Consider the following 27738-nt stretch of genomic DNA (forward strand, 5'->3'; position numbering starts at 1 on the left):
CCAATTTCCACCGGTACCCTGTCGGCTAACAATACCTGTGGCGGTCGTTGTTAACCCGGGCCTCGACCGATCCGGTATGAAATTCTCATTTGTGATCCGCATATTTGATTTGGCACATGTTTTACGCTGGATGCCCTTCCTAACGCAACCCTCCCCATTTACCCGGGCTTGGGACCGGCACTAAGAGTGCACCGGCTTGTGCATCCATAATGGCTGGGTTGCAGTAGTCAACCTACAATATTCAATATTTATATAATGAATACAATATTTATATAATAGTCTAAAATGAGTCCCATTTGGAAATTGGGGACTAAATGTTAAATGGGGTGTTTAAGAAAAAAATACCAATCTTATGGTCAGACGTCCGTGAACTTTTGTGTACGTAGTGTAGCTTTGTTTTCTTTCAGTATTGTTTGTGTGTTGTGTTTAGAAATGAGATTCAATTTTTCATTTCCATACCTAAATCTGTTTGTTTTCTAGCTGTTGAAATAACTTTCATATGTTATACTGTTTTGTGTGTGTGTTTGCTTATATGTGTGTTTAATCAGGAACATGTATTCCTCTTAATATACATTTTTAATGCTGAGAGCTTGGCTAGACGGTTCGATCAGGAAAAACGAAAGGCACTAAACAATTTTTCCCAAGGCTCTTGTCAAAAAGCACAATGACGCATGACGTGCCGAGCATCGATTTAATTTTACTTCACAGTATTTACAAACAAAATACACTGAATAATACATGGTTATATGTGCATTTCGATTTTTGATGTACAACTCTTTTGTCAGGTTCCCTAAAGGGACAGAATATAATGACTGTTCAGTTCTGTACCTGCTGTTCATTGAGAGAGTAATGAACATATAAAAGTATAATGAACAGTCGCATTCTGTGTGTGTGTGTGTGTGTGTGTGTGTGTGTTAATCTCTCCAGACGACCTGGCGGCCAAAGCAAACATCATTATCGACCCTGCCGAGATTCAGGCCGCGTCCATGGACGATCTGGACGAGGATGATGAAAGCGGAGCTGCTCAGGTAAAGCCCCTTTTACCTTTTCGTTCTTATGCGAATGCACTAAAACTAAAAATAGCTTAGAAGAGGAACATGGAATGTGCTCCAGATATTTGGAAACTTTTTGGTTTTGTAGTAGATCTTTTATTTTCACGTCCCTCTTTTGTAACTTATTAATACAATTAGTTATATCATTTTTGACCTTTCATGACAACAAGGCCTTGCTGTTGTACTGTAGAAAACTTCTCAACATTGAAGTGATGTGATGTTTGAGACGATCTGACATGATGACGTGTCATGAGGTGTTTTTTTCTTCTTCGTCTTCTATCTAATACAATTCCTGCAGTAATTATTTTGAACATTTTATAGCTACATTTAAAGCTGTGGAATGTCTAAAGTCAGATCCTTACATTATAACATCTGTAAACAGCTGTTTCCTCACCAGCCTCTCTTTTTTTCACCTACTTTTATAAAGTCAGAAAGTCCTGTTATTCAGAACCTGGAAAGTACTCTCTCTTCTGTCCTGAAGAATTTCTGTTGTAGAAATCTATTGTTACCAACTTGTGCTGATACTGGAAACTCCTTACAAAAATGCCTAATCCCTACCATGATGATCAAATGAATGACTGGAAAATTGCAAATGTTAATGTGCAAAAGCATTATTTTGAGAGATTATATTTTTATAGCTAAGAAATGCAAAACATAAAATTGCTTGTTGTTTTTGATTAATGCAGTTTATTATTAACATTTGTGAATGAATTTCCTGCTTGGTTTAAATAAAAATAATAAATATATGAAAATTAAATAGAATAAATCAAATTAATGCAATACACTCTTTAATATATTGTTTAAATTGAGTATTTAAACAAAATTGGTGCAAATTAAATAAATTAAATACAAAAAAATTAATAAATGGAAAATTTTAATTAAGTGTATGTGTGTGTGTTACATTTAATATTTAATTTTCTAATATGTTCTACTTAACTGTTCTACTTAACTTATTTCAGCATACTTTAATGAATGTTTTCATTCCTACACTCCCTCGATATGCAGAATTGTCACGTAAATAAAAAAATAAAAACTAAATATGTGTGTGTGTGTGTCTAGAGACCATCTGGTGCAGCGGCAATGGGTGGAGCTCTGGCCAGGCCGAGCTGGCTGAGTTCTCCCACTCTGGGCCGTGCCAATCGTTTCCTCAGTACGGCTGCGGTCAGCCTTATGACCCCACGCCGACCATTGGCCCCGCCTGAAAAGGTCAAAGTGCGCACTCTGCCTGTGGAACAGAGGACAGAGGAAGACAGTGAGTTGCTTAAATGTTTAATGCTTTTTTGAACAGTTTTTACAAAAATAGTAAACATGGAACACACATTATGAGTGTTCCCAGGTGACGAACACCATACTCCACTCCAGTTTTTATGAATGCATCGTTTTGCACTTGAGACACTTGGGAGAAGTCTATTTTTATCGCATAGCACAGCATTATTATAAAGGCTTAATGTCACTGGTGCTTACATTACCCCCCTTCCCCAGTCCCTATAGGGCATCACAAAGCGCTGTCCACCTCCAGTACGCTGCAATTTCCAGCCCTACAAAAGAAGTCAGCGGAAACCAATTAGCTAGGCTAGGATTGGAAAGGGGGAAAAAAAATCACCTCCCCTGAGGAAAAAGGTGGCACGATTTTTAAAACCTGACCATAGGATAATCTGTTTTTCCATTTAAAACTCTTAACATTGTTGCCCCCCCCCTTTTCTATATACCTTTACCTTACCATCTCCAGTCGAGGGAAGCCATGGTAACGATGGCTTGTTGCTGGGGAGACCGATGGAAGAGCCCGAGCAGCCAATCACAGAGAAGTCCCTGTTGGAGATCCTGGATGGGATCGCAATGATGTACAACCTGAGTGTTCATCAGCAGCTGGGCAAGGTGAGATCCTCGATTCTTAGTACGCTTTAGACTTTCCCTAGAGCACAGTGCTGGTGCAATAGACATCATGGAGGAAACACTGTACCCTGGTTTAATTGTGATTCGACTTTATTCTCCAGTGTTTATGTATATGTTGATGGGATGCGAATAAAAAGATTGTTGTGCATAGATTTTATAATGAAACTAAAATACATCATTTTAGACCACAGTTGTTTAGTGTATGGTGCAGGGCCTCTTTTTGTCAGCCAATACAACATCAGTTCAACTTTGGGAATGATAGATAGAAGTCTAGGATTCCTAATCCATTCCCCTTGCAGTGACCAGGTTAATACATGAAGCTAGTAGAGGAAAACATTTCCTGACTTGGTTCTCCAAAACACTTTAAAGTGGCTGATCTGGTGACTGTGCAGGCCAATGAAGATCTTCAACTTAGATTTTTATAAAACCAGTCTTGCCGTGTGTGTTGATGCATCACCTTTGTGGCACAAGTTTGAAGCGTTGGGTTCACATGGTCCTCTAAAAAGCATTGGGAGTGATGCATACTTCTAGCGCAAGAATTAGGCCTCAGATATGCCATGATATTTCTGAGGCCAATATTTTATGAACAGCTGTGCTATTGATTTTTATTTGACCTTTACAATCTGTTTGTTTTTTTGTCGCATACGAGGGAGTATCAAAAAGTTTCAAGACTAGCTCTGTTTACAAGAAAGTACTTTATTAAGCTATGTTTACACACGGTCACCTTAAAAAAATATGCATTCATTCATTCATTCATTCATTCATTCCTTTTTTTTATATGTATAGTGCTTTTAACAATGGACGTTGTTTCAAATCAGCTTTGCACAGATAATGTGGTAAGAAAGAATAAATAAGATTGTGTGTATATGTAAGTTTGTCTCTAATGAGCGAGCCGGTGGCGACTGTGGCAAAAAAACTCCCTGAGATGGCATAAGGAAGAAACTTGACTGAACAGGGAACCCATACTCATTTGCGTGGCACTGACTGTCCATTTAGTACAGCTACACAATGTTGAGGTGTGCAGTGATTATGATCAAATGCAAATTGTAGTCCTGAGACAGTGTAGAAGACTGTTGATATGAACCACAGTCCAAATCCATCCTCAAATCTCCTGTCTTACTCCATGATTCCCAGGCCAAAGATGTAAAACCATCCCCAGCTGCACAGAGTGGTCTCCAAAAATAGTCTCCTTGCACAGCAAGAATGTGTCCTGGAAGTCTTGTGTTTAAAACGTGTCAAGCACCTTCTATGATTCGTGCGTTGGATCTTTGCAGTGGTGTAAAAACGGCGACCACTGAGCTAAATCTTTATCGTCTGAAAGAGGGAGAAGTACACCGTAGCCAAATCTGGCGAGTATCTTGCTCGAATGGTTTCAATGTTTTTAGGGGTAGAGCTTGTTGAAGGTCTTCCTGATCGCGCGTGCTACTCGAAACTCTTCGAATGACTCGTTGCAGCATCGTCGCACATCGAACATGGCAGATTTGTCCAGTTTCACACAATATTTCATGTTTGCTCTTTGTTCTAACTTGCTGTCCATGATCACAGACGTGGTAACGCACGTGGTCGGAATAGCACCACTTAGCACCATTAGTCTTGCAACTTTTTGATACCACCTCATATATACAGTAGGCATGAAATCTCCAAAATTATATAAACCAGTGTTTCAGTTTCATTGTCCAAGCCCTGTAAATTTTGTAGCTCATCTTATACTGTATATGGAATGCGGTTAAAATTTATTTAACACGAAAATAGCACAAATTATTTTATTAGAGACAAGCAGGCGACTTTTGCACGCAACTTATAGTGTAGAAAAAGAGAAACGAATGCAGTAAAAAGGGAATATTCTTTTGCCTTTTGTTTGTTCTACCAATTGTGCTTTAGTCAAAGATTGGTTTTCCATTTGGCATTTCTGAGTCCAGTTTTACTTTTCCATGTTGGTGTTGTTGTTTTTTTCCATGTTCAATGTCCAAAGGGTTGCAGCAGCAGCATGGATGTGAGGTATTTAAGAGTTACTGCCTCTTATAGACAAAAAGATACATTTGTGCAAAAAAATCAGCTTCTCATATAGCTTTGGCTTTTGTCTGGATTCAGACTAGCAATCTTGTAAGAGCCGTGCTTACCTGAAACATGTCCCCCAAAGTCAATAAATGTAGCATGGGAATGTTGGTGGTAGTGTTGCCAACTTGGGTGATTTGGTTCTGACCTTGGGTTAGTTTTTGTTTAGATTTATATCTGGGTTCTCCAGTTTTCTCCAGAGAGCTGAAAGTATCCCAGTAGATAAATTGACTGTTGTAGATTAACCCTAGGCTCTGGATGCACCGAATAATTGAATGTTTAACATAACATAATATCCATGTCTCACATTAAATGATTTATATTAAGTTTCATCGGAGTAAGGAAAGCAACCTTTACCATGATATTACATTTACACATTTCTTCACATCAATAAGCTTTATTAGGTAAAAAAGTCATGAGTGATCTTCACGTATTGTACTTTTACTGCATACACTCTTTTTGTAGACACATTCTCTGTTTTACAGTCCTGACACGGTGAGCAGGTTTCTAATTGAATTGTCAATCGAAGTGTTCAATCTCACTGACCTTAACAATGGCAATAAACCTCACTGCACACACCTGGCCCAGTTAATTCCTTTTTCCCCGAATGAGTGAAGATTAGGATCTGAGAGTTGCGCTGAGATGTCTTTTATGTCGTCTTCTCTGGCGTACGCTGCTGCAGGGTGGATGCGATTCCAACTCTATGAGAAGTGCTTCGCTCGGCAGAGCTGCAAAAAGACGGCTGAATGTCGCAGTCGACAACATGGGGCATTGTTTAACCCGAATGGGATTCTCCCTTCAGCTGCACGAAACATTTCAGAAGGGAAGTTTGAAGTCAAATTCGAAGTTGAGTGAACATAGATGGATATTTCTACACCTGATTTGCTTTCAGTAGTTGGGAATTGACCTTCACAATGTTTGCATTTATTTAGTTATCTCATCTCCTTCTGCAGCTCTAACAGTGTTTACGAAAGGTAACTTGTATGTAGCAATGTAGTTCACTGAGATGGTCCAGATGCAGTGCGGTGGAAAGTCGTTACAACCTAATGGCTGTGCATAACGCGTTATTGCAAATAAAGACAACCTGCACAAGATCCACATATGGCTAGACAAGTCAGGTGTCCCAATACTTATGTCCATATAGTTTATATATGTTGCTTGTTAAAACGTTTTCTGCTGTTACGAATTACTTAACTTTGCTACACCTGTGTCAAAGAGTTCTACAGAAATCTTGGGTCTCCTGACCTTTATAATGCTGGGAGGCATTTAACACAAGTGCTTTAAAGAGGCTGAATGCAAGCTATGCTGTTGCCAAATCAGCTCTGAACGCCTGTCGTGTGTCAAGGTTGAAGTGTTGCCAAATTGAGGAGCGTGACTGTGAAAACTAGCACATGCACTTGGTGTCAGAAGTTGGTTTAATAATAAGAAACATGTATATTTGTCAAGATTATGGCCCTTGACTACAGTTTCCATCAGCCACCGCACCCTCACATGTCATGTCACATGATCTCCAAACCTCAATCACGTTGTCTTGTAATTAATACATGCATATTTCAAACTACTTCTTGTCTTATGTTTGTCTTTTCATCGTGTTCAGTCCATGACTTTATGTTGAGACTATGGTTTCCTAATTAGTTTTTTTATGTTTGCCCCCTTTCATAACGTGACAATATTCCAAATAGCATTTATTACTATATGAGTCAAATACTATATACTCTATGATCAGGGGTCCCTCACACCCATATGAAGGTCTTCCTCAACCTGAAACACAGGATTGTTTAAACTATAATTTCACTGAATTATATTGCTCCTGTGCACAAAGCGAGCTCAATGAAGACAAGGTTAGCGTGGTAGAAAAAAAAAAAGGTCATGCCCAGAGTTTTGACTTCATCCACAATAATTATCTTTTGGATAAATAAGAAGCTTAGCTGAACCCTCAGGGTTCCTCTCCATGCTGTATATCATTTAGATTTTTTTATGTTTCAGAAGCACATGCCTCTTTGATTTATCTATTTTCCAGTCATTTAGTGGGCTAAATTGTGTGGTCAGCACATTCAAAACAAAATAACTCTAAACATAAAAACAAGTCATCATGATTTTTTATAATAATAAAATGTATTAAAATTATATACAAATTTTATTATATAGCTTTGGAACTTTGGCCATTATTTGATGGTGGTTTAGAGCTGTCCACAGTGCTGAAGTTCTTGCCACAATGATGGTGCTGTTTGACATTTCTGATGCACAATTTTATAGGATATGTAAAATGATTTTGACACATTGGACATGATTACTTTTTCTTACTGATTCCCTTCCAATAGTCAGCATTTATTTTTCATGATTTTACACACTCTGCACATTTTACATCTGAAAAATTTGAAAGGACACATTGGACGACTTGAGAGTCAGAATCGGCCACAAAATGGTTTTTCAGGCGTGCTGACTAGACTACAGCAAAGTGCTGCATTTTTTTCATTACCATGCCATTGTCTGACTACATAGTAAATATTTGTTGGATGTAGTGTTTGTATTGCTTTCCATCTTCTTTCTCTGACCCCTTGATCTTTTTCATTCTGCTTTCCACAAGTGTAGCAGGAGAACCACTGAGTGTTTTTATGCTACAGTTCAGCTGATGTCTGGTAGCATTAGGGGATCAGACTTATATTTAGCGCTGAGAATAATGACTGGGTCTGTGACTGTGTGTCCCGTACAGATGGTGGTGGTGTCGGATGACGTTCACGAGTACGCTGTCGCTCTGAAGGACACAGAAGAGAAGATAGCCCGATGCCCAAGAAGAGTAAGACATTCACAAATAAGATCTATTACAGTCATCCACCAGGCAGAACTTATTCACAAAATTCCCAGACACGAAAAAAGAAGCAGATTTCCGTTTAGAAGTCTGTAGTTTTCACTGTAGACAATATCAAATGGAAAAGGGTTTTCATACCCAGCGACACACACTTTAATAGTTTAAATGGTAAATGGGAAATGGTAGCTTACTGGCATTGGACTTTGGAACCGAACATTGTGAGTTTAAATTCCAGCCACATCAAGCTGCTATTTCTGGGCCCCTGAGCAAGGCCCCTTAATCCCAAATCTGCTCAGTTGAATGAATGATATGAACGTAAGTCGCTCTGGATAAGAGCATTTGCCAAGTGCCATAAATGTAAATGTAAATGCGTGCAGAGAGCAGACATTCTGGATGAGCTGCAAAAGAGCCAGAAGGTGTTTGCTGAGAAGCTCAACCATCTGAGCCGCAGGTTGGCCTGGATCAACGCCACCATTTACTCCAAGGTACAGCAACACACATTGTTTAGAGAATGAGCACTCTTTCTTCAGATATCATACAAAACACATTCTTACAGTGATTATAATTGAGTCTTTTGTTTCATGAAAAGATCAGGCTTCGACTTTTTTTCTGACTTGTAGGCCAGTTTTATCCATGAGCTTTAAAACTTTATTTGCTGATTTCATCTAATAAATAAAGCCAGACGTTTAAGCCTCACAGGAGAAATAAACAGCACTTGTCAGAGGTTATACTGCAAAGTCAGGGTGTGTGCTGTAAATGGCAATGCGTCAGAACAGACATTATTTTGTAATATGTGTGCATGGAAGGAAATGAACAAGGATTTGTTTAGAGACTTTCAGAACATGTAATTTGTGTGTAGTGGGAAGAAAAAGGTGGGAATTTAGGTACATTGTGTTCTGGTTTTGAATCAGCTAATGTTTATAAAATTATACTTCATGCAGCTGATTTATTTTTCTTGGTCTTGAACCTTTGGAAAATGTTCATTTATTCTGAAAAAAAAGCATATGTATGTAAACTATATGGACAAAAGTACACCTGACTTTGCCAGGCATTTGTGGTTTTTCCCCAAACTGTTACCACCAGCATGACAATGCCCCTGTGCACAAAGCCTCTTCATAAAAATATGTTAAACGTGGGTTGAAGAAGATTTGGTTTACCATTTTTGGGATAAACTGGAACGCTAACTGCATCTCATCCTCACCTACATCAATACCTGACTTTACTAGCACCCTTGGTGGTGGTGGAATGAATCTCCACAAAATCTCCACAAGCACATTCCAAAATTGAGTGGAACATCTTCTCAGAAGAGTGAAGGTTATTATAAGAGGTAATGAGGGGTTTAATGTGAAATGGCATATTCAGAAGGCACATACGTTTTGTCACAGGTGTCCACAGACTTTTGGCCTTACAGTGTATCAAAACAAGGAAACAATTGTGATCTGTGACTGTAGTGACTTTGACTGTAGTATGGTTGTTGGTGCCAGAGTTTTTCCACTAGAGTTCACACAGAATGGCGTAGTGAGTACAAAAATACAGAAATGACCACCTTTTACAGCCATGTTACAGCCAGGTGTCCAAACTTTTGTCCATATAGTGTGTATAACAGGGCTGTTCAAATGTTTTTTTTCGACTATTTCTTATTTTTTTAACATTCATTTGCATAGCAATATAGCATATTTTAAATCGCATATAATGATGCACAGTTACCTAATGTGTTTTAAGTATAAATAATACTCACACTTTGTTGCAAAGAGAAACATAAATGTGAATTTTCTTTCTGATATTTATTCAACCCTCCATTTTCCTCCATTTTTCCCACAAAACACAATTTTCTTTAAATTTACCAAAAAAGTAATATTTTTCATCATATAGATAGAAAAATAAATAAATAAAGATAGATAGAAGTGATAGATAGATAGATAGATAGATAGATAGATAGATAGATAGATAGATAGATAGATGAAGTTTAGCATGTAATGCAAATAATAGCAATTGTGCAAAAAATTGCGCAATAAATCTGTATGGTCTCATCTTTTGTTACTCAGATTTGGTTTCTCTTCTTTTAACCGTTTAAGGGCAGTTTAAATTTTATACATTGTTAGACAATATCTCCAGAATATTTGCGTATTTACGGCAATATTTCGATTCAAATATATATATATATATATTAAGCTTTATATTTATTAGTTAGCCTTTTTATCCTATTTAACCTAATTAGCCCCAATTTGCTCTTAAAATCCCCTTCACTCTTCTGGGAAGATTTTCTACTACATTTTGGACTGTGTTCATCAGCCAAAAAGGCAGGTACTGATATAGGTGAGGAGACCTGGGGTGCAGTTTCATCGTTATTAGGACACCATTTGGGGTTTCATCTGTATATTGGAGGAGGGGGTATTTAAAAAAAGGGTAGATTTCTTTAAAAAAAAAATGTCTTTCAGGAGAAAATGCTGGATGTCTACTGGATTTTGCGTATATGCATCCGCACCATCGAGCACGCCGACAACACGGGCTCCTTGTTTGCTTTCACCCCAGAGTTCTACCTCAACGTGGCCATGAACAGCTACAGTGCCCTTAAGAACTACTTCAGCCCTTCCAACAGCATGGAGGAGCTCCCAGGTATAAACACACTCCCTGGCTGTGAATAATCACTTTGCCTGGTTATATTGTACGTAATAAGTGTTTACGATCCGCGTCCCATGCGTTTGCGTGTGTGTTATGTCTTCAGAGGCGTACAAGAATGTTTGGAGCGGATTCTAAAACCGCATCCCAAAGCGTACCTTGCTGTTTGAGTTTCTCTACTTCTTTTTAATCAGTGTGTGTTTGTTGTACAGGTTATGAGGACACGCTCACTCAGCTTGCTGCTATCCTCGCTAAGCACTTTGCAGACCCGCGCATCGTGGGCACAGGTAAAGCCATGGCATTGCAGTAGACAGTGTTCAGTGTTAGGCTCAGGGATAAAGATTTTAAAAACTGAGCCGCTTTTACCTTTAAGTAGGTGTGTGTGTGTGTGTGTGTGTGTGTGTGTGTGTGTGTGTGTGTGTGTGTGTGTCTGTGTCTGTGTCTGTGTGTGGTGTGTGTGTATGTTCCGTTAAAAAAAGCCCTGCAACCTTGGCCAGGTTCATTACATCATCGTAGCCCACACTCAGGTGTAATAAAAGCAGACCCATTATGATTTATGTGGCAAATATTGAATTAGAGTCCTGGCGTCGTTCGCCCATGAGCTTCCTCTCGTACTTAAGTTAATGTACAGCGCTCTTACTCAAGCTCTTTCTCGTTCTCGCTCTTTCTTTTTATCCTTCTCTCATCATCTTTCATCATCCTTTCATCACTTTTACCTCGTTTTCTCCCTGCTCACTCTCTCTCACTCTCTCTCTCTCTCTCTCTCTCTCTCTCTCTCTCTCTCTCTTTCCTTTCATTCCCCCCCTATCTGTCTCTCCTAATGTCCTATCTATTTTCATTACCTGCTCTGAAGGGGACAAAAAGAACCTTAGCCAAAAATGTCTGGGTAATCTGTTAGGCAGCTCTTTTACTGGGAATTTTTTCAAATTCTAATATAGCCTGTGCTTTTTCGCCACCTATTTGTCACCCAGATGAATTCTTCATGTAAAGATCTCACATTCAGGCGACGCCAGACTGCACGATTTGCTGTCGTTCCATGAAGGTCATTTGCAATTCTGTAGCCAATCAAATCAGCTCGGAACAATCGGAGACTATAATTCAGGATTATAATCGGTCGTAACCAGATTAGACCACATACCTGATTTATCTTAGTATTAAACATGCAGTATTTAATGTACGTATGTCATGTTTAATTGTTTCTATTCAATATATTGGCATTACATTTTTCATTTAGTTGAACTAGGAGACTCAAACAGTGTCCTAGTTCAAGTGAAGGGAAAATTTATGTAAAGGGAAAATATGTTTAACATGCATTGGAGTAGATTTTAGTTTTCTGCTGTAGAGCTCCGACCATAAACCTATTGACAGGGTCTTAAAAAGTCAAAAGTTGAAAAAATCTAAATTTTGGACGTTATAAGTTTAAAAATGTGCTGTTCTAGTTCTTAAAAAATTTCAAACTGGTCTTAATTTTCCTTAATTTTATTCTACAATAGAAGTAAAACGGATTTTCTTTTTCAGCTATGGGAAAGTGCAAGTTCAGTGATACTTGGCTTGAAATAAAAAATTAATTAAGGGCTGGTTAAAGCTGGTTTATATATATATATATATTTGTGGGTTTTTTGATGTCATGACATAGATCTTAAATTTCATTCTTAATAGTCTTATAAGTTTTAAATTTGACTTGTTGAAATCTGCAGAAACCCTGTATTGAACATGTTTGGGATGAATTGGAACACTAACTGCATCCCAGGTCCTCCTCACTTCACCTACATCAGTAACTTTACTAACACCCCCATGGCTGAATAAATCTCCATAAAATCTCCGCAATCACACTACAAAATCTAGTGGAACATCTTCCCGGAAGATTGAAGGTTATTATAAGAGCAAATAAGAGACTTAATGTGCATATTTAAAAGCCACACACGAATCTTATGGTCAGGTGTCCACAAAGTTTTGGCCATACAATGTATTACAACCAGGAAAAAATGTGATCTATGACAGTAGTGATTTTGACTTGCATGGAGCCAGAGTTTTTGAAAAATACAACTATGTTATGGGACATAAAATAACTAGTTACAGCCATTGGAACATCTTCCCAAAACATAGAGCTACATAATAGAACATAGAGCTACATCACACAAAATAAAGCTACATAATAGAACATAGAGCTACATAACAGAACATAGAGCTACATCACACAACATAGAGCTACATAATAGAACATAGAGCTACATAACAGAACATAGAGCTACATCACACAACATAGAGCTACCTAACAGAACACAGAGATACATAACAGAACATAGAGCTACATCACACAACATAGAGCTACATAATAGAACATAGAGATACATAACAGAACATAGAGCTACATCACAAAACATAGAGATGCATAACAGAACACAGAGCTACACCACACAACATAGAGCTACATAACAGAACACAGAGCTACATAACAGAAAACAGAGCTACACCACACAACATAGAGCTACATAACAGAACACAGAGCAAGGACTGGAGTAGGTGTCCTCACCACATGAAGTGCATCATGTGCAAACAGAACAAGACAAAGACAGTGCAAACAGACAACACAAGACAGTGTGGGACAGATACACAAAACACAAAATAGCACCGACAAATAAACTTACTGTATTATATGTTATTCAGTACAATGTGCAAAAGAGAGAACTATAAGAACTATAATAGTGTAGTATTATATAATTGCTGTTAGTGAGAAAATAGCTAAAATAGCTAGCAAGCCAACTTGCTAGCTGCTAGCTCACATTTGCCAAAAGTCAAACCTCAAAAAACGTGGGTGGAATTTCATTGAGGTATATTTACGGCATTTGGTAGACGCTCCTATACAGAACGACTTACAACTGAGCAGATGGCGGTTAAGGGCCTTGTTAAGGGCCCAGCCCTGGTAGCTTGGTGGTGCTCAGATTTGAATTCATGACCTATGCCTCAAAGTCTAATACCTCAAACAGCGAGATACCACCACTACTGTTTTTAATATTGATTATGTTATTGGACAAATTTGGTTGAAATTAAACTAATGTTATTATTAAGATGTTAAGTCTGGTTCAGATCAGAGCTCTATAACAGGCCACTCAAGATCTTTCACTCCAAACCATGTAAAAGCCTATCTTCATGGAGCTATGCTGGCGCAGGTTTGGGTTTTCAAGTATAAGTGAACGCACAATTTTATTATACCGCATCCAAAGTCGTCCTATACAATTGTGTGCCTCCAGCTTTGTGGTAACAATTTGGAAAAGATCTACATATGACCGGAACTACATAACTTCATAGACTAGTTAGAATGGTGTTAGGACATGTGCTATTTTCACCCATCTGTGATTCTTCCACTAAATAAACGAAAGGCAACTAAAATCACAGTATTTCATTTTATTCAATTTGTCCTTCAGTTCATCTTTATTTGATTTCAATTTTATTGAAGGCAATTTGGCTGCAGCTACAAGAATATCACAAGACATTTAACACATAATTCAAACACACAATTTCTCACAAAAAATATTTACCTTAAATTTCAAAACTTTATAGCTGAAATAAATTAATGTCTTAAACTTTTTTTTTGTTACTACTTAGAGTTTGATTGCATGCCAGAAGGGAGGAGGTGAAACGATACATAGGGTGGAAATGATGTAACAAATTGCCCTGGACTTTACCCAAAACCTGTCTATGGAATTACTGGGCCATAGTCATCTGCTTCCTCCCTATAATTTTACTTCCCTGGTTAACAAGCCGCTTCAGACTATTTTTGTTGTTTACTTGTAAATAATTGTACCAACGATGAAAAACAATACCAGCGACTCAATGTAGACTCTGTAAAACCCTTCACTTTAAAAAAAAAAAAAAACCCAAATGGCAAAAAGCCCATCTAAAACCCTTAGCTCTAAGAGAACCTGTATGGAACACTATATGGAAAAAAATATTGGGACATTTCCATCCATATGTGGTTCTTCCCCAAACTGTTACATAAAGTTGGAGGCCCACAATTGCATAGGACGTCTATGGATGTGGTATAAAACAATGTTTCACTTTACACTTTACTTAGGACACCCAGAACTTTTCCAACATGAGAATTCCTTTATGCACAAATCCAGATCCATAAAGATATGCGTTACATTGGTTAGAAGATCTTGTGTGGCCTGCTATAGAGCGCCGACTTTAAACTTATTCAACATCTTTGGGATGAATTAGAACCTTGATTGCACTCCAGGTTTCAGTATCAGTACCTGACTTTAGTAACACCCTTGTGGCCGAACGAGTCTCCACAAATCTCCACACGTGAAGGGAAGCAATTGTGGGGGGTTGAAGACCACATAATGTGTTTTGCTTAGTAATTTATTTTCTTTCTCACTAACTCGTCAACCTCGTCAGCCTGCATGCTGTTACTTCTCCACTGTTACAGTATATCAGCATCTATCAGTAGCCAAACTCTTTTCTTATTTTCGCACGTAATAAACAAGCATCAGCGAGCTTGGGGTTTATCAATATGGAAAGAAAATTGATCTCTGAAGCTATTTGGCACGCTGCGGTCTCACATGATCAGATATGAATGTTAATAGATGCGGAATAAGATACCGTCCAGCTTTTATACACGGCTCCTTGAATGGCCGCTATCGACATTATAGATTTCATTTCCTGTGTTTCCTTAAGCTAGCACATACTCGAGTCCATTTTTACTCCCGGAGTGCAACCTGGTGGGACGTCAATCAGCAAAGCCTTTTATAATGGGATTCAAAACGTAATTTTTTTTCTTCTTCCGAGCCTGTTGTTGTCGTCCCGAGCAGGATATTAGTTCCTAGTGAGGCGTCTTCTCAGCTTGATTTCCTCATGTAGTGCGTGGCCTTTGAAGAGTGTTCTAATTTCAAAGCTCGCTTCACACCCCCTGAGCATGGGGTGAGCGTTTAATTGCGGTAATAAAGGGGAAATGAGTGCACGTAGGTGGAAATGAGAAGGTTTTTAATGATGGTTTTTGCTTTTTTTCTTCTGCAGACATTAAGGATTCACTGATGCAGGCTCTGGCCAGCTACGTGTGCTACCCGCATTCGCTCCGAGCTGTGGAGAGGATCCCTGAGGAGCAGTGAGTACATTACACATAGTCGCCTCAGGGGTGCCCCCCTCATTAACACGGTGCTAGCGGCTTTCGACGTTATCCTGCTGAGGATTTCAAATGAACGCTACGTGAGAAGCTAACATAGCATTTAAAATGTTTTGAAGCGTGGCATGCCGAGAAATGCACGTGGGGTCCGAGATAAAAAATTAAATAAGGTTGATGACCCTAAGATTTGTATATCCATTTTGAACATCCCATTTCCACATTTACTCCCCATTTGCTCTTATAATATCCTCCACTCTTCTGGGAAGATGCTCCACTAGATGAGCTTTATTCAGATACAAGGTGAGGTGAGGAGGCCTGGGGTGCACTCAGTGTTCCAATTCATCCCATTAGTGTTTGATAGGGTGGAGGTCAGAGCTTTTTAGAACGATATCTTTCTCTCTAAACCATCTAAATCATATCTTCATGGAGCTGGCTTTGTGCATAGGAACAGGTTTAGGCCTCCTAGTTCAAGTGAAGAAGAAATTGAATTCAATTGTATTAAATTGTGCAGCAAGAGTTTGCTGAAGAACCTTATATGGCTGAAAAAGTCAGTGCTAAGGGTTGAGATGGATTTTCATAGTATTTGAGGTTGCCATGTTGTGGAGATTTGTCCAGCAATTTGTACACGATTGATTTTACAGATAATTATGGGTAATATGTAGGGGTAAGACGGACTATATGAGTAAGACAGCATTCAAATATGAAAAATGGACATGATTTAATACCTTTCATCATACAAGGTTGATGAAAAAAGTGCTCACATTCGAACTTTTGACCCTTGTTTAGGCGAGTGGCTATGATGAGGAACCTGTTGGCGCCATACGAGCAGCGGCCGTGGGCTCAGACTAACTGGATCTTGGTTCGCTTGTGGAGGGTGAGATCCCGTTCTCATTATCCCTCTTTTCCCATCCTGCCTCCGTAGCCCCTTGACTTTTTTTTTTTTTTTTTTTTGTTATTCTTTTTTCCTTTTTTTTCTGAGTACACAGAGTCCCCAATTTTTTTTCTCATACCTCTTCTTTCTTTATCCCTACTTCCACATTCCTTTTCTTATCTCTCCTTCCCCAGCTCTCTTCCTCTTCCTTTTCCTATTTCTTTTCTCTGAGTTTCACATTCGTCCCTCCTTCCTTATCACGTTTCCTTATCCCACACTTTAGATTTCGTCTCCTGTCATTTTTTCACACATTTTATTTCACATTATTCTTTTCTTCTTCCTCATGCCTTTTTTATTTGATCTTGTCCCAGAAATGTTTTATTCCTCTTTTCTATACCTTCTTTTATCATTCTCAGAACACCTTTTTCTCTTTTCGTTTCACGCCTATCTTTTTCCAAAACATCCCTTTTTTCAAATTCCTATGATTTTTTTCTCATCCCTTCTCCAATTCTCTATTTTCTCAATTTCCCAGAACTTCATCTTTATTCCTCTTTCACCTACATCTTTCTTTCTTTCCTGAGAAATCCTTCTTCATTGCTTTTACCTTCTCCCTAAATATTCTGAAACCTTTATCCTTCTTTCCTGTCCTACTTTTTCCTCACAACTCTTTTCTCCAGTTCTTCTTCTTCTTCTTCCTCTTCTTCTTCATCCCTTCCCTCTTTTACTCCTCATACTTCTTTCCTCATTCTCCCCTTTATAACTCGTTCTTCCTTAACTATTCTGTGCTTCTATCTCATACCTCACACCTCTTTCTTTCACTCAGCTCTTATATCTTTCCTATCCCTACCCCTCCCTCTTTCCTTATACTCTTTCTTAAATACTTTATTCATTTTCCTCCCTATCTGCATCATTGCTACAACTCCACTCCTCCTCACCTCTTCCTCATCTCTTTTCTGTTATCTCTCTATACATTTACCCCACTCTTTTGTCCTTTACATCTCTCCTCTTCTTTTTTCTTCTTTCTCTTTTTCTTTCATTCTGTTTGCAGCTTTTCACTGATTTTAAACCCATTACAGCATTATATAATGCAACCTTTTTTGAACCCTGCATCCAAAACACAGAGCACACTTTTATATGAGAAACAAAAAGCTTTAGAACATATAATGGCTATAAAATGTTTTTTTTTGTGATCTAAAAAAAATCAATAAAACAAGATGCCCTTAATACTCCTTTATATAATCCAGATCTGTCTGTTTAGGATTCTAAAATAGAATGTTTTTTAATGATTATTTTCCAACTCTGTTTGTTTACAGGGTTGTGGGTTCGGTTACAGGTACACTCGGCTTCCTCATCTGCTCAAAACCAAACCCGAGGATGCCAACCTTCCCAGCCTGCAAAGTAAGACGCTGTTATCTCTTACAGATCCATTTCCGTTCATATTCACTCTTCAAACACTGTTTTTCACCGTCTGTGTGGGGACAATTCAGCAAAAGCCAATATGACCTTGAGATTTATTTATGCATTTTGAGCATCCCATTCCTAGAGGTCAAGCGATATGAGTTTTTCTCTGGCCGATGCTGATATTTAGAAATCAGGATGATATATGAAGGTGATTTTTTTGCTTATATGTTTGGCCGATTTTCAGTTTTCTTCTCCTCATCAGTTACGTGATAAGAAGTGATACAGAAAATTGCTTAAATAAATCATTTCTTTATCTCTTTCCATATGTTATTCTCATTCTGTTTTCAAAAGAAGCATCATATTTAACCAATGAAATATATACGGCGAGAAGGATAAAAACTTAAAGCCTAGGACACACCAAGCTGACGATTAGCCGCTGGGCAATGTTGGTGTCAAAGCTCCCACTGCAGTTCCCCCTCCGCACCATCAGAGGCAACCTTCCCCTGAGTTTTGAACTTCTGGGGGTTCATGGGTCACTTCCTCGTTTAATTTCAAGCCGTTTCATGTACTATGCCCCATGTTTTGCTTTGTGTATTGAACTTTGCTTTTCTTTGTTCTTTTGGATCTGTTTACCCCGCGGACTGTCTATATCGTGTACCGGACTCTCACGCTTGCTACATTGACTGTTTTTTTTGGATTAGGGATTTGTTCTTTTCCATAAACCTCATATGGATATCAGCTGAATCCCAGGGATTCGTCACAGTCGAGTGGTTTTTAAATGTCGGTCGGCTTTAGTATTTTTCGGTGTGTTCCTCATTTTTGGCTCTAGGCGGACGGCGTCCGCTGTTTTAAGACCGATCCTGCATGTCGAATCGGAGGCAGAGCTCTTCGGTGAAAAAGAGAACTCCGATTGGCTATTCAGCTTAGCGAATGAGCACACGAGAAAAAAACGGATCTGACAAAATCAGTCTTTCCAACAAACATGACAGACAAGTTACACAGATCCTAATAGACTAATGCTTTTACACATTTGCACACATTAATCACTAATTGTGGATACGTATACTAATTATAATAATTCATTGCTTTGGGTATACTGATTATAAAAACTAGGTAAAAAAGTAACAACAATAATACAAATAAAACATATGACAATGAAAATATACCACATATTTCTCTCCTCTGAGGCTCAGAAAGCCTCACACCAAAAAGGTCCTGTTTTCTTATATAACATATGTGGGGAAATTGACCCCTCAGTCCAATACTACCAATAATCTACACCATTAATCTACACTGTTCTCCTCCACTGTCCTTGTCCTTCTCCCTACAATGTGTGCTTGTTTTTTTACCTAATTTACATACTGTGGATTTTGACATTATTGGTTGAAAAAGCACCTGACCTGATTTTATCTTAGTTTCTTTTTTTCCCCCTTTCCCCTTTTTATTTTTTATTTTTTATGTGTACTTAATGTCTACACTCTCCAGCGTTCTGTATTGTTTTGAAGACTAAAATCACACTCTTTATATCAACCAAATGATGATGGTTCTTCTTTTGAGTCTGGTTCCTCTCAAGGTTTCTTCCTCATAACATCTAAGGGAGTTTTTCCTTGTCACAGTCGCCATGGCTGCTCATCAGGGATAAATACACATTGTTCTTCTTAACTCTGAAATTCTGCTGCTTTGAGACAAAAAAGCAAAGAATATATAACTAAGACTCCTAACACGTATTCGTTTATTCGTCGATTGCAAAGTGTCTGCTTTTTCGTGTGTTTGCTTTCGCACTGCACATCATTATGTGACCTGAAAAAGAGAAAAAATAAGATTCAGTGAAAATATATATATATATTTTTTGCATCTTCAGTCCTAAAATTCTGACTCACAGCATTTCTGCTGCCCCACAACTTTGTCCTTTGACTCAGTCCGTGGATCGCAAGTGGATTCTAGATTTTAGTGGGCATAAAAAGCATCAAAGCAGCATACACTCCGGGTTCCTACTCATTGTGCAAAAGTATAGAATTTGATTAGTATGGGGAAAAAAACTCTAAATATTGAAAAATATTTGTGTTCAATAGCATAAAAAAGGCTCTGCGTCCACACTTTTGTTTTCAGTTGTTTCCCAAAGTTCCCTCATCCACACTAAAAACGCCTTAGCACGCTTACGTGCACTTTAATCCGTGTCAATTTTGCCTGCCATTTCGTCATCGTTTTCTGAAGCATCCGTTTTCACAGTCCACACTGCGACATAAAAGCGGCATTTTCATATTTATCCACTTAGGAGAGCGTTTTCAAAAAGCTACTGTACGTTTTCGTTGACTGAAAATGCCTTCTCGGTGTGGACGGAAAGCCAAAGGGTTTTTTTGTTAATGGATTTAAGTTCTGCTTTGTATTTTCTAAGTAAACGGCACATCAACAACCCTTTTGTTGCTGTAGGATTGATGGTTTACAGTTTAAAACAATTACATTTATAAATGATTAAGAATTGCAGTTTTAATTAAATGCTGTGCATTGAATGCGGTTTGGTGTTAATTTGTATGAAAACAGGAGCAACAATCTTCCGGCAATTATTTTGTAATATAATAGCACACATCATAGATTTTGACTTTGACATAAATCAGAGATTGTAAAGTAATGCTTAAAAAAAATCTAATAAAAAAATTTTTTTATTTGTTACATACACATTTATACAGAGTACGAGATGTAGTGATATGTCCAACATGTAAATAAAATATACAAATAAATTGAATAAAAATACAAATATAAATTATCAAAGTATAAAGTATAACTATAAGTATAAAAATAGGAATTAAAAAAATAAAAATAAAAATGATACAATATATATACTATAAAATATATATACAAGAAATTCAAGAACAAATCAGGGTAGAGCACGCGCTCTGTTTTGAGCTTGTTTTCACCGGCGCTTGGTGGTATCTACTTATCACCAGCATACAGTTCAGCATCGGCTCAACAGCAAGCAGATCATTTTGAGAGGAATAAATTATGGAAGAAACCCGTTTAACTTTCCACATTACAGTGATCTTATTTTTGTGATTTTTTTATTTTTTAAGTAGTTGAAAAAAAAGATTTTGAGCACATGATTATTTAAATAGATATCAGTCAGTGTTTGACTAATTATTATCATATTCTATTAATAGATTGGTGTGTTAAGAGTAACATTAGAGTCACATAAACCGAGTTGATTAAATAATCAGTCTTGTGACCAAAATGATAATAGAAACATTATAGCCATAATAAATCATAGCGCTTTGGATACTTAAGTACACAAATGGCTTGTATGGGTACAGGTTTTCATTCCAATCAAGCCAATCAAGCAGGTCCACATCAAATTCTACCGGTTTGAATCAAATTAATTGTTATTTTCAATGACTATCACCTGTGGCTCTTGATTGGTCGGAATAAAAGAAAACCTGCACCACACCGGCCCTTTGTGGAAAAGATTAGACACCCTTGCCTTTAACACTAAACTACCATCTCTCTCATCCCTGTGAACAAAGCCAGCTCCATGAAGATACACTTTAAATGGGTTTGAGTGGAAGATCTTCAGTGGGCTGCTATAGAGCTCCGACCTCAACTCTATTCGCTGCCTCCTCACGCTGCGTCACTATTTGACTACTGACTACTAACGTTCTTGTGGCTGAATATAGTGGGATCTAGATAGATTTTTTTACCTAAAAGATCTTATTGCAAAAACTTATGGATATATTCACTTGTTTAGATTTTCTACACGCTGTGGTTCAAGAAGTTAAAACTTTGTCCTGATATATCTGTTAGAACTTTGACAAATGTCACACAATTCTTTCCTTTAAATCAGGTCTGGACTCAAGGATTTAGCAAGCAGCTTGGCTTTGAAAATGGTGGAGTGAAAATGACAAGCTCAAAGGGTCCATGTGGATTATGTTCAGTTTGCCTCTTGGATTGGATTTGCTACAGTGTCTTGAGGTGTGAACATGTTTGTGTGAAATGGATTGGCGTCTTGTCCAGGATGTTATTTACTTTTTATTTCAAAATAGTTTGCAAATCCTCTTTGGAGGTAAAAAAAAAAAAAAAATCTACTAGGTATAAATAGGTGCCATTATGATTTTTTTATTTGGTTTTCCAGATCATTTTGAGCTGGTCTGGTTACTGCGGTCTGGTTACTGCTGAGACAAAAAAAAGCTTAAATTAGTGCAATTGATACAATGAAACACTGCATGAACTTCTCCGCTTCTCATTTGTGTCTGTTCTTGACATTGTTCTTGCCTTTCTTTTGAAATTTGCATGTTTTTCCTCCCAGTGTGCCATTGGCCTTGTCTCTGTGCTAATGATGTCCAATTTTCTCACTCTCATTTGCATGACTTCCAGGAGATTTGTCAATTGCTAGTTTTCGAAGTAAGTCCCACTTGCATTTCCTTTCACCCCGTTTCCTCTTTTCTTCTTTCTGGTTTGTAGTGAACCTGTTAGCATTCTTCTTTTTTTTCTACAATGTGTCTCAGCTATAGAACTTAGCCATGAACCCATTTTTAGTTGATCTAGAGACTGCAGCTAGCTGTCTGGTGCAGTATAACAACCTGGAGCTTAACACGCTCAGAACAGTGGAGATGATTGTGGATTTCAGGAGACCCCTCCCTTTGCATTCCCCCCCACTCACCATCATGAACAGCACTGTGGCAGCAGTGGAGTCATTCAGGTTCCTGGGCACCAACATCTCTCAGGGTCTGAAGTGGTACAATCACATCGACTCCATTGTTAAAAAGGCCCAAAAGAGGATGTACATCCTGTGCACTTCAATAACTGTCTGGTTTGGTCTCAGCTACACAATCAGACATCAGAAGACTACAGAGGATGGTTCGAACGACTGAAAGGATTATTGATGCTCCCCTGCCCAGACTTCAAGAACTGTATACATCCAGAGTGATCCTGGATCCCTCACATCCAAACCATATGCTTTTTGAACCTTTCACAGAAAATGTTTCTTTTCCCAGGCAATCTACCTCATGAACACCTAAGCTCTCTGCCAATTGTGCAATTAAATTAAACATACGTGCAATACCACTTTCACTAATCCAAATCTGTACTTTTTTATGGAATAATACTCCATTTATTATCTTTATAGAAAATGTGCGATAACCGTTATACTTTTATTAGTATTTTTTTTATTAACTTTTTTTTTTACTTTTTTACTTTTGAAAATGTGCAATTGGAAGCTTCTGTCACCAGAACTAATTAATTGTAAGAGCAAACATACTTATTAACATACTGATTTAGATGGCAATTGGAATTTGGTTATTTGGTTCTTGGTTCTGGTTGTGAGAAAGCCAGACTTTGCTAATGAACACAATAATCAAATGCATTTTTTTCTTCAAAAAGTTTTTTTACATTTATTTTTTACATTTTATTATTTACTAAACATTTGTGTTCTATCAAATCTATTAACTCAAATTTGTTTTTGTTTTTTTCAAGGTTTTATTTTTTATTAACTTTAATTTTTTTATATACCCATATAATTAATGATACTATATTCATTTAAATAATTATTTTGTATTTTATTTACATTTATTTACTCAAATATTACATTTTTTTATTTATTAGTTTTATTACTGTTTATTTGTGGAATTATTTTTAGGTTTTGCCATTTTTATGGTTTTTTTTTTTACTGTTACATTTTTGTTTATTTTCTCACATTTCTTCTTTATATTGCATTTACCCACATGGTGTAGCACCTTGTTAAATGATTATTATTTTTTATTTTATTTAATAAATGTTTCTATTTGTTTTACATTATTTTATAGCTTCTTGTTATTTACAGTGGGGAAAATAATTATTTGATCTCCTGCTGGTTTTGTAAATTTAGCCCCTTACAGAGAAATGTAAGTCTAGAATTTTTATGGTAGGTTTATTTTAACAGAGAATGAGAGTAAATAGAAAAAAAAAGAAAATCTATAAAAAAATAATAAATGAATATTGTATATAAATCAATTTGTATTTGATTGAGTGAAATAAGTATTTGATCCCATACCAACCAGCAAGAATTCTGACTCCCACCGACCCAAATTAGTCCTGTCCCTTTAAGAGAGAACTCCTAATATCAACTCATTACGTATGTATATAAAAGACACTCGTCACAAAATCAACCTCTTCTAATCAAACTTGTCCACCACCATGGGCAAAAGAGCTGTCAAAGGACATCAGGAACAAGATTGTAGACTTGCAACTTGGTGAGAAAAAGACCACACGATAATTCGAAATTGGAAGAAGTGCAAGATAAGTCAATTGCCCTCGCTCTGGAGCTCCATGCAAAATCTCACCTCATGGGGTAAGGATGATTCTGAGAAAGGTGAGGGATCAGCCCAGAATTACACAGAAGGAGCTTGTTAATGATTTCAAGGGATCTGGGACCACAGTCACCAAGAAAACCAATGTTAACACACCGAGCTCCCTCTGCTCAAGACTGCACATGAACAGGATCGTCTAAAGTTTGCCAATAAACACCGGAATGATTCAGAGAAGGCTTGGGAGATGAGACCAAAATTGAGCTCTCTGGCATCAACTTGACTCACCGTGTTTATAAGCAGAGAAATGCTGATTCTGACCCCAAGTACACCATCCCCACTGTCAAACATGGAGGAGAAAACCTTCTGTTACTCTGCTAAAGGTACAGGAAGACTTCACCACATGAACGGGGCCATGAACTAAAATCCTGGATGAGAACCTTCTGGTCTCAGAACACTGTAAATAGGGGTTGGATGGTTTCTTCCAGCATGACAATGACCTAAATGCTCCTGATGCTCTGATGCTCCTGTAGCCTATTCCAGCCTTGTGCAGGCCCACAATCTTGTCCCTGACAATCTTTGACAGCTCTAGTCTTTTCCATGGTGGTGGAGAGGTTTGAATGGAAGAGGTTGATTCTGTGACGGGTGTCTTTTTATACACATAAAGAGTTGATATTAGAAGGACAAGACCAATTTGGGTCTTTGGGAGTCAGAATTCTTGCTAATTTGGTTCAGGATCAAATACTTATTTTACTCGACCAAATACAAATAAATGTATAATCTTTCTTTAATGTTTAACGTTCATATTTTTTCTCTCTCTGTTAAAATAAACCTACCATAAAAATACTAGACTGTTCATTCTTTATAAGGGGGTAAACTCACGAAATCAACAGTGGATCAAATGTTTATTTCCCCCAAATTAATATATTTCTTTTTTCAATTCACTTATGGTTTTTTTTTTTCCTATTTTTTTTTTTTAATATATATTTTTAGCTACATTATTATTTAGAACACGTTTATTTTATTTTTTTTTTTTTTATAAATTTTATCAAGTTTAAGTAGAATTAGAAAAATCTATTGTTTTTATGTTATTATTTATGCTTACATTCATTTTTTCATATTTTAATTATATTTGTTTTTAACTCTACCTTTTAGTTAACACGATTTAATTATTATTATTTTTTTTTTTACATTTGAATGCTTATATATTTCGGATAATTTTAAACGTTGTAATATTTTTTATACATTTAGGAAACTTGTCATTTTCAAGCTTGGTCAACTCCCAAATGGCCCTTCTACACAGTGCACTTCATGCGTGATAAAACACTATTTGGGATTGAACCCCAGAAAATATAAATGTGATCTGATTAATTTGACACAGAAACTTCTCTCAGTTGTAGCATCAGATTAAGGCATTGGCTCTCTTATCTGTGTTTGTGTGCACAGGCACTGATGTCTCATGATTAATGGCTCGCTCTGAGAGGAAGACAGGATAAAAGTATTGGCACTCCTTTTAATCCAAATGAAATATGTAGTGTTATTTGATGGGAAATGGGATTATGAGTAATTTTTTTTTCCTCTAGTTCTAAAATGTGTATTCCTTTTCCGAACCATGGTGTTCTCTTCGATAAGTGGCTATAACTACAACAACGTCTCCAAAAAGCTCCTGAGCTTCTGTCCCTCTGTTTGTTTTTTCTCCACCTTTTGTGCTAGTATTTTTTAGCTACTAGTCATTGCATCAATAATAAATAAACTTTATGAATGAAAGTATTGGGACACCTGACTTTTTTAAAAAGTGGTTCTTTACCACAAACCTGCATGACAATATGCACAAAGCCAGCTCCATGAACATATTCTTTACATGGGTTGGAGTGGAAGATCTCAAGTGGCATGCTATAGAGCTCTGACCTCAACCTTATTGAACATCTTTGGGCTAAATTCTAATGCTGACTGCACCCCAGGCCACATTACACTATATCAATACCTGACCTTACTAACACCCTCTGGCTGTATGACCACAAATCTCTCAGAGTAGTCTCCAGAATTTAGTGAAACATCTTCTCAGAAGGGTGGAAGATATTATCAAAAAATGGGGGCTGAATGTGGACTGAGAAGTTCAAAAAACTGAATGCTCAGATGCCCACAAACTTCTAAATGGAAGATTTTCTTTTACATACGAAATAAACTTGTTGCAGTTTGCTGACACAAGAATGTCTTAATTTTAAATGCTGACAATCGTCTTATTATGGATTTGCATTAAAGTGTCCCTTGGAGCTGCCTTCCACTGAGGTGTTTCTGTGGTGTAATGCAGACGAAGCCGATCCACTCGAGCCTGTATTTTCAAATCTAATGAAGAACATTGGGAAATCGATTTTGGAATAGCAGGTTCTACTAAACCCTAAAACCAATGTTTTTGAAAAAAGATAAAAATAAAATAAAACTACACGCTACAGCTCCCCCGGTGCTCATGTCGGAATAAACGCTTTCAACACTTAATGCTCTGTAATTAGGAATTACCCATGCTTTTCATGTCATCAGCGCCGAAGCCCAGGAGGGGAAAGGATGAGCGCGTTTATCTGATTATATCCGCTGAGCTGTGAATACGCCGCCAAGATGGGTACACGTGCGCCCTGTTTTGTTTGATTCTATTAACGACTGCAGATACGCCTTTGTTTCGTTAATGAAATCTCTGCGTTAGATCTATAAGGTTAGTTGAAGGGGTGGTGGTGGTGGTGGGATTCAGTGTGATGTTGACTGTATCAGACAACAGAGTTAAAATTCAATTCAAATCCTGCATCTCTTATTTGCTTTATATGCCTCGCTATCTGCTTTCTACCAGATAAGAATATAGACTCCAGAACAAGGAAAAAGGGCCGAACCCCAAATAACAAATAATGAAGGTTTTAACAACCAGTCATTGGTCAGGAAATAATCAAGAGGTAAATTGGGAGATAAAGTAAGGCAGTCTGGGATTGCTTTCTTGCTGATATTCTTAATTTGCAGTACGTCAAGCAGGACGATCTCAATAGCGGCACAATTTCAATCCATATTTCTGAGTTTATAGTTTATATAAAATGATAAAACTGTACCTCAGGGGAGTTTTACTCACACTTTAAGGTTAAGTGAAGAGGGAAAAAGAATCTGTCATTTCTATGTTTAGGGTAAAGCTGAGTGAATACATTTCCTAAGGTGATTCTGATTGGTACTTTCATAGACCTGAGTTAGATCTATGGAAATTAATTATATAAAAATCATACAATGTGATTTTCTGGATTTTATTTTTTAGATTCTGTCTCTCCGTTGATAATTACAGATTTCTCCATTCATTATTTGCCCCACTGTAGCCAGGACTCCAATTGGGGCAGAAGAAAACATTAGAAATTTTTTTATATTTTTGCAAAAAATAAAAAAGTATTTGTAGTTCAATTCATACAGAAGCTTTAGCTCATGGTACGGCATTTTTAGATGTTCACAAATTGACCTTCGATCCTTGGACATCTTTTGGACAGCATCCAAAATAATGTTGTTTTCACCATAGAATAATTTACAGCACTGTAGCTGGAGGATCTGGAATCTGCCAGTATGAAATATTGTACAATATATGCTTATGTAGACTTAACAAGGGTTTCTTAAAAAAATACCAA

The 27738-nt window shown here is 37.4% G+C and overlaps 1 protein-coding gene across 1 annotated transcript in view; it reads left to right on the forward strand.

Moving 5' to 3' along the window:
* Positions 1 to 27738, forward strand: part of LOC124402106 (E3 ubiquitin-protein ligase RNF123) — a 165569-nt gene that overhangs the window by 29764 nt on the left and 108067 nt on the right. Inside the window, exons 22-31 of the mRNA XM_046874774.1 lie at positions 928 to 1028; positions 2112 to 2304; positions 2782 to 2927; positions 7714 to 7797; positions 8187 to 8294; positions 10248 to 10425; positions 10641 to 10715; positions 15448 to 15535; positions 16340 to 16427; positions 17738 to 17822. Coding sequence (XP_046730730.1) covers positions 928 to 1028; positions 2112 to 2304; positions 2782 to 2927; positions 7714 to 7797; positions 8187 to 8294; positions 10248 to 10425; positions 10641 to 10715; positions 15448 to 15535; positions 16340 to 16427; positions 17738 to 17822 — 1146 coding nt within the window. The remainder of the gene's footprint in view (positions 1 to 927; positions 1029 to 2111; positions 2305 to 2781; positions 2928 to 7713; positions 7798 to 8186; positions 8295 to 10247; positions 10426 to 10640; positions 10716 to 15447; positions 15536 to 16339; positions 16428 to 17737; positions 17823 to 27738) is intronic.

The sequence above is a fragment of the Silurus meridionalis genome, chromosome 19, assembly GCF_014805685.1.
Source record: "Silurus meridionalis isolate SWU-2019-XX chromosome 19, ASM1480568v1, whole genome shotgun sequence".
Classification (NCBI taxonomy): Eukaryota; Metazoa; Chordata; class Actinopteri; order Siluriformes; family Siluridae; genus Silurus; species Silurus meridionalis.